The sequence below is a fragment of the Melospiza georgiana genome, chromosome 6 (genome assembly GCF_028018845.1).
Source record: "Melospiza georgiana isolate bMelGeo1 chromosome 6, bMelGeo1.pri, whole genome shotgun sequence".
In the NCBI taxonomy this organism is placed as follows: domain Eukaryota; kingdom Metazoa; phylum Chordata; class Aves; order Passeriformes; family Passerellidae; genus Melospiza; species Melospiza georgiana.
In genome coordinates, this window is record NC_080435.1 from 29,535,530 (window position 1) to 29,543,933 (window position 8,404).

General features: G+C 42.5%; 1 protein-coding gene across 1 annotated transcript; it reads right to left on the reverse strand.

Annotated features, from left to right (window-relative positions):
* Positions 1-1,208: 1,208 nt before the first annotated feature.
* Positions 1,209-8,079, reverse strand: ARL14EP (ADP ribosylation factor like GTPase 14 effector protein). Its single transcript, XM_058026235.1, has 4 exons — positions 7,969-8,079; positions 5,732-6,237; positions 4,765-4,892; positions 1,209-3,787 (listed from the first exon to the last, which is right to left on the reverse strand). Exons 2-4 carry the CDS (start codon positions 6,152-6,154, stop codon positions 3,559-3,561), a joined length of 780 nt encoding a protein of 259 aa, XP_057882218.1. The 5' UTR covers positions 6,155-6,237; positions 7,969-8,079; the 3' UTR covers positions 1,209-3,558.
* Positions 8,080-8,404: the final 325 nt, after the last annotated feature.

Sequence of the window (8,404 nt, forward strand, 5' to 3'; positions counted from 1 at the left end):
GGTGAATATCAGATGCAACTTTTAATTAATGATCTTTGAATATATTAATTTCAATGAACTGCTCCTCTGCCATCAGCTGGATTTAAAAGAGTGTATAATTTAGAGAGAAGTGTCAGAAGGAGCCTTTATTTAATTTGCATTAGCGTGGTATTGGTTAGAAATCAGTATGAATATGAACAAAGCTTTCAGAATGTTTGCTGAGGAGTTATTGGGGAAAAACACCTGGATCATGAGGGACAAGCTACCATATGTCAGCACATCCTTTATTCCACCGAGAGATCAGCTGAGAAATGCTGGAACTGCATTTCTTGACACGCAAATACGACAAAAGAAAATTGAGAATTTTAGGGGAAAACAAATTCAAGCTGGAAATGGTGTTTGTGTTCTGCCATGAGACTGAGGACTCTTAAGGCCTTGATGCTGAGTGCTGTAGGTGTTTCTGTCACACACCAAGGGACAGATGTCCACTTAACCTCTCTGGAGCTCTGTCACCATGGGAGTTCAGTGAGAGTTTGTGCAGTTGTCCATTCTGGCTAATGTAATGCCTATGAGAAAAGGCTGAAAGGAACATTCAAAGAGATCTAAAATAGGTATAAATTTCTCACCTTACCTTTCTTCTTTTCCCTTAGAAGCTTTAATTTTGACTTCTAGATTTATAAAATTACAAATTTTGTGTAGGTCTGTCCACTTCCAGATCTCTCTAATGTATTGAATGGCAAGAAATTCAAAAGTTAGAAGTTGTCTTATGTTACTGAAGTAATGAATTTAACTGATTAAAAAACCAAAAAACCCAGATTCATGCTGTGTCTAAGGATAAGGCTATAACACCCTCCCAAGGATAAATGTCTTTTTGCAGCATAATGCTGAAAAAGTTAGTGTAAAGCTTCTCTGAGTTCATTACCTGACTGCACTATACAGTTGAGTATTTAACACAAATAATCCCAAGGGATACTTCATTGGTTTGAAATGTTCAGCTTCCCAAAGGGGCACATCCTGTCTCTGGTCTGACCACAGGTTTGTGCAGCAATTCTCACAGGGCCAACAGAAGAACCCTCACTGACTTTTAAAGATGTTAAACTTGACCATTCTCTAAACATGAAGTGAAGTTTGCTCTGTGTGAGAAAGCAGAGTGTTAAGGACTGGCTTGGTTTCTTACACAATTCTCGAGCTTCTGCTCAATAATCCCAAACTGATTCATGGGATATTCATTCTTCATAAACCAGTCTTTTATTGTCATTGATTTTTGTCCCTTGAATCTGTAAACTTTGCCAAGACATCAATTTTTGCAATTAATAGCAAAAGGAAAGTTTTAATACAGCCACTGAGGTACATCTGGATTTTGGATTTTATGGAAAGCAGTTGTTTCTTTTGGCTCTATTAAAAGAATGTCCTGTTTAACAGGTTTAGTTGTAATTCTGGCAGATGGGGAAGTACATGTGCAGCTGGGAGTCACATGCACTCACTTTAAATGTTGAAAAAATAGTTTGTGTGTATATAAAAACAGCAAAAAGAGAAACTCATGCTGGAAGCAGGTTAAATCTAGCAAAATGGTAAAGTTTGATTTGTAACAGTGTCTTTTAAGAGAAAAAAGGCATGTGGAACTGTATAAAAACATGCTACTGAACTTAGTGACACACTACAGCCAAGGCATGTTAGAAGATGCAGCTAAATGGAAATGTCACAAATACCTTAGGAAGACATGTGAACAGCCAACACCAAAATGTCTTTTTTTTTACCAGAAAAAAACCTAAACCCTGATTGTCCTCGGGGACAGTACTCACTATCTGCATTGTTAGGAAAGAAGTGTTTTATCTGGGAAGGCATCACCTGCTAGTGCAGCTGTAAAATGAGAGACTGAATGTACTCACTTTGCACAGACTGAATGGAGGTGCAGAAATCCAGTTCTAATCATGAGATGCTCTAGGCACCTTAAGGAGTTAGTGAATCCAAAATCTGGCTGTGGACCTGAAGGGGTTACACTCAGCACACACATGGAAGCCTGTTAAATTTATTAACAGTGGGTACTGCCAACTCTGGTCTAATTAAAAAAAAAATAATAAACACATGGAAATTACATGACTCAACCAGCTTTTCACCTCTCACTCTCCTGAAAGTTACCTGTTTGTATTTTCACTTGGTTCAAAAGATTGCTTAAGAGATGAAACAGTGGGAGACATCCACTGCAACAGATGCCAATGCTCTGACCAAAAAAGACTCTTATTTCTTTTTAGAACAGATTTAATAAAAATGCAGCATCTCAGTGCTTATCCTCCAGCAGGACCAGCAGATGTCAGCATAACTCAAAACATAACTTTGGATTTTGGCAAGGCCACATTCAGAACAGAACAGAACAAGGTCTGCTGAGCACACTGCAACTTTATCAACTTTACCAAGTAAGTCTGCAAGAACTTAACAGTATTATTGAGAAAATGTGACCCAGCAAACCAAATCACCAAAGGACAGGAATTTATACAAAACACAACAAAAATACAAAGAATAAAAATGTTACTAAGACTTAATTTACAAAATCTTTTAAATAAGCCTTCTTACAGTGTAAAAGTTTAATATTATGAGGACAGATAATGTATCAACTAAAGATACCAAAAAAACCCAGATGAATGGAAGGTAACGGCCTAGATAATCTTGGTCTGGAAACAGACACTCAAGTTTATTTCAGCTGCATCTAAACCTTAAAAATCAGTAAAAAGACAAAAAACCAGGGAGAGGGCTGTTGAAGTACTGGTTCAGTCCAATTACAGACTGGTAACAGAGGAAAATTGTTTTAATTTTGTTCTACAGAAACCAACAAAGTAATAATTAATATTTTAACACAGTGCCTTGACAGGTTAATTTCAATATTTTACTATGAATTCATATCCTTATGAATTCATAAGGGTAACTTGACCTCAAAAGCCAGTAACTGGGATGAGACCTGAACACCTAAATGCTTTTGACTCCTTTTTAAGTGAACAGGATTGGATTTACCAGATGTAGCTTCAGTACTCTAGAGAAAATACAGTATTCACTATTAATACTAGAAAGAGAGCTCTATTAATACTGCATGTAAATTCATTGAGAACTTTCACATAAATCAGATTAAAACCCATGAGATCCTGAATTTGAGCAGGAGAAATGAGGGATATGCACAGATGGTACATTCTAAAAAGCAATGTATGAAAGAATTGTGTGAACGAAGAGTGGCTCAGGAGACATCACGTTAGAATTCAGCACCTTGTAGTTGAGTAGAGCTGTTCAGTCAGATCCTAGCTGCATGAGTAAGAATCCTGATTCTTAATAGATCTTAATAGATCTTGTGGCACTCATTGGTAGCCTGGAGCTGAACTCCAACTGTACAAGGATCCATCTTGCTTTATCAGTGCAAAGACAGCAGCGTGGTTATGGACATACCCACGCTGAAAGCAACAGTGAAAGTGAGCGCATTCACCCCGCGGGTGCTGACAAGTCCCAACAGCTTACAGCAAACTAAACCCTGCGTGTGCTGTGTTTACCCAAAGCATGGCCCACGCACTCAGGATGGAACAAAGGCCATGGTGGCCCCTAGCCCACGTGCTTGTTCCTGATGATCTCCCCGCCCTCGATCTCGATCTGCTCGTAGAGCCACTTGCGGTCGCAGCGGCACTCGGTGCCGCACTTGTTGGAGCCGCACTTGGGGCAGGCGTAGAAGCAGCCCAGGCAATCCTCGTCCAGGCAGTCACACAGGTCCATCCCGCTGTACAGCAGCAGCCCCTGGCTGTCATACACCTTGCTCTTGGCTGGAATTACTTGCCTGTGCAATGAAAAACAAACAGCTATTTTTTTCCGTGTTAAAATCCCCTCATTGTTTTGATACCAAGTTGCTGAGATTTTTTGAAAGGAACTTCCCAGAAAGAAGTTTTTCTTTTGTCTTTTACATGTGTTTTTTCATAGAGGTGTGTACAGACTTCTCGTGGCTAAAACCTTTGCATCACTTCTGTGAATGCTTCCCATGCAAAACCAGGACAGGAGGGAAGTTTGCTGTCTGCAGGTGCTCACTTTAACACTGTTAATTTCAAAGATACCTTACTGTGTTTGGTAATGTCAGTCCTAATTGTATCTCCAAAAAATTGTATCCCCACCCTGTGCCCAAACTAAGCAGGAGAAACAGAGGGAGAGGGAAGGATGTGTAGTTGGTGAGCAGCATATTAGTGTCTGTTTCTGTCTGCTACAGTTACACTTAATGTGATACAACATACTAACGTGATTATTTCTTGTATATTTTGAATATAGAATTTTTTTTTCTATTTTACTTTTTTTTTTTAATCAATCACATTAGAAGGTTGTAGCTTGTTATCCAGTAATTTCCAAACTGGATGTTAACTTTGTCATTCAAAAGGAAGGTAAGGTCCTAACTTGCACATTTTTGTTTACCAAGTGTAACTACTGAGTTTACAGAAAGATGATGACCAATATTTCAGTGTAGCCTACTTGATCTTACTGTATTCAAATTTATCTTATAATCAGGATTTTAGTTTATGCATGTATTAATAGCTACATCTATGGTCTGTGTAGTATTGTGCCTCACAAACACCTTTTTGTGTTTGCCTGAAATATGAACTGTAAGCTAATGTTTTATCTTCTCTTTTATTTATCTCAGGAATGAGAGGGATCTTCAACATCCCTAAAACCAAGAACCCAATCCATACCCACACAAACATCCACAGAGCTAATGTTACAGGCTGACCTATTTTCAAATGAAAGTTAATGTAAACAGAGCTAACAAATTACCTGTCTGAATTAAACACTGAGATTTTTGTTTGCCTTCTTTTTTCCCTTTTACTGGTCTCTGGAGTGAACTCAGTCTGCCGTCCTGGGTTAGCAAACTGCAGAGACTTTAAAGCCTTAGCTGTACGCCCCTGAAGGAAGAGAGAATGTCACCACATTAGAAATACAAATCTTATGAAAATACCTAGTCAAGGATATTGTAATAACCTAGATGAATTCTTGACCTGTAATTCTATGACAACTTCAAATCTTTATGCTGGAGAGCTATACCTGTCTCTGACCCCAGCAACACAAGCTTTGCAGTGGCAGTTTTAATCAATGCTTTCGAATCATCCTCCTAATCACACTGACACGTGATTGAAAAATACAGCAGGGGAGCAGCTCCTAGGATGCCACTCCTCTTTGCTCAGGGTGCAGACTCCCTGTGCACAGCCCGAACGCTGCAGCCAGCAAGGCACCAGCCACATTCCAAGCTCAGCACCTGGAGAAGTGTCCTCCCACACCTGTTCATCAGTGTCCCTGACCTTCACAGCCCAGACACCACAACAGGAGCACACTTAATGCACCTCCCTGCAGGCTCATTTCATAATGAGCTGCAACAGAAAATGCCTTCTCTTCCTTTTTAACTGAAGAGACATCTTTAGAAGCAGCTTTTGCAGTGCTCAGTTTCAAGCACAGGAGTTTGTTGTTTGCAAGGCTTGAATAACAGCTTAAAATACCAGCAGCAGTCTGGTATCCACATGAATTTATAAGTAGACACAATTTTTCAAAACTCAAAGGCCATATTATTTAATTAGAGAAGATTTTAAGGTTCTCCAAACAAAGGTTTAAATACAGTAAACCTGAACATCTAAAAGACTACATCCTTTCTTATTTCTGGGTGAGAAAAATGAAATTTATGTGGTAGTTATATGAAATGGAACAGCTTGCAGAGCGCAGAGGGGATTGGAAAACTGATCCATATACATACATCTGGATCCAGCCTTCTCCTCTGTCGCTCCTCAGGTTCCACATCCACACTTCCATTGATGATCTGCATACACTTGGGACAAAGCTTCCAACCAGGAACAAACTGCCTTCCAAACTTGGCACTCAGGAAAGCTGCATCGTCCAAGTCAATGGCTCGCAAGTTTTTCTTTGACAGCTTTCTGTGGATGTTAAAGGGATCACAACAGGATTTTTGTAAGTCTTCAAACCTCTCAATGTAAATTTTGGCGTGGTGGAAGCAGATTGTGTTGTTCTCTGACAGGGTTATGCCAGTCCTCAGCTGAAGCAGCAGGAGGTCAGATGAAGAGATATCTTGTTTGGTTTTGAGGCCAGTGTGACGGGTGTAATAGATCTTGTGGCACTCGTTGGTAGCCTGCAGCTGAACGCCAACTGTACAGGGATCCATCTTGCTTTATCAGAACAACTCAGCTCATTTATTTTGCCCAAAATAAATCTTTGAAGCCTTCAGGAGTTTCTGTGAAGATCACCCTAGAGAAAGCATTAAAATCAATCAGATTTGCAGCGCAAACTTTTCTCCATAAGCCTGACATACTGGATTTAAGTAATTTAAAAAACACATAAAGAAAATATAGCGTTCTAGTCCAGATACAACTAAAATTTATACTGGAACTAAACCATGCATTTTATATTCCTTTCAGAGGCTTTATTTTGGGGTCATGTGGCTTTTGTGAGCAGCCCTCTGTTGGGCAGTTATTTCATAGTTAGGCACTAATACCAAATTAAACTAAAAAATGCCAAGTGAGCCACTGCAGACTGATGTTGGAACCCTGGAAACTGAGAATTTCTGTGCTGGCAGGCACTGACCCCCAAGAGAACTGTGGAGGCTGTGGAGAAGCTTCAAAAATGGAATGACAGAACTGGGATTGTGGCTGTGGAGTTTGAATAGAAGTGTGTAATATCACAGGGTGGAAAATGCAGAGTTTAAGGTTTCAGAATACAGTAATATATATAAAGCAAGATGAAGGTTCTGGGGTGGAGGCTGGTCCTTCTTCTTCACCTTCTTCTCCTTGGGTTTGGGTGGTTTTGTGTAATTGCATTAAAAAGTCCACATTGTGGGCACGGGTGGTTGGTTATTGAGTTAAAAGTAACAATAATTTAGGTCTCACACCCTGCTTGTTGTGGTCCTAACACACCAGAGCCTGAGCCCATCTTGCACTATTTTTTTCCACCACATAAAAAACAAACTTTTATCAAAAGAAAGGAATCACTTGCTCTCAAATCCTCCAAGAACCTTAATTACAATGAGTGTAGTTTAACTGGGATGCTTATGTTCACCTACACCCTGTTCTGCAAAGGCAAAACCCAGAAAAATGGAAAAGCAGTCTACTGGTTGTGTCTGAGAGGGAATCAAATACTTCACAACAGCTGGTGTGTGAATGATACTTTAATCTTTTTTTAAAAGACCACCTATCAAACTTCACCATCTTAGTGAACCAGCTCTAATGACAATCTTTTATTACTAGCTGCACAAAGTTTGTGTTTCAAGCTACGGTAAGTGGAGCTGCTAATGACCAAAGTTCACTGCAAACGAGTTAACATTTGAACAGCAGTTCAGGCAATACCAAGTGACTTTACTCAAAGAAGCCTGTTCCATCCAGCCTGCTTCAAGTGCTAATGTGCATTTCAGACTCATTCCTGCTGTGGAAGGTGGGGTTCGTGTGTGTGGCTGAAACACACCATGCCAATATACAAGTGATAGTCTGAATTTTCATTTGTCTTCTAAGAAAAAAAAAAAAAACAACAACAACAAAAAAAACAAAATAAAAAACAAACCCAAACCAAATAATTATTACAATGTGTGGTATCTGTACCATGCTATGTGATATTAAACTGCACAAAAGCACAAGTCTGTCACCTCGCTTTGTCCAAGGGACACTACTGCAGAGGGAACACGGGGATCTCATCCATTCATCCACAGCAATTCCTGGTGGGAGCTGCAGTTTCTCCTCCGCCTGGAAGGAGCTCGCGGCTGCTTTTGCTGCGGCGGAAAGAGGAAAACGCTAGAAACAGCAAACCCCCGGGGTTTGTGTGTGCGATGTTTTCCAGCGCTCCCCGCACACCCGAGCTCCCTGAGGGGCAGCACGGCGAAGGAGGAGCCCGCCCCACGCCGGCCTGGCAACGTCCCGGCAAAGGAAGGCCCGGCCCTTCCGCTGCCTCCGGGCCGCCCCGGTGCCTCCCTCCCCGGTGCCGTGCCGGTACCTGCCCGCGGTGTGTGTCCCGCCCTGTGGGCCGTGTCCCGCTCCGGCCCTGGGCTCCGTCCCTCCGCGCTGTCCGGCGGGCGGCGGCCATCAAGGGCGCCTCGCCACAGAGCCAGGGGCGGCCGCAGGGCGCTTCCGGCGGGCGGGCGGCCACAGCGACACCTGGCGGCGCGGAGGAGCGGCTCCGACCTGAGGGAGCCGGTGTTCCCCGGTGTTTCCCGGCACTTCCCGGTGTTTATTTCCCGGTGATTATTCCCGGTGATTCCCGGGGCCGGTGCTCAGCGAACGCCCCCGGCGCGGCCGGTGAGCGGATGGCCGTGGCCCGGTGCAGGCTCCGCCGGGCTGCAGAGCGGCGGCGCTGAGGGAGAGCGGCACTGAGCCGGGCCGGGGCCGCGCCGGGGCTCGGGGATTGCCTGTGCTGTCCCGGGAATGCCCTG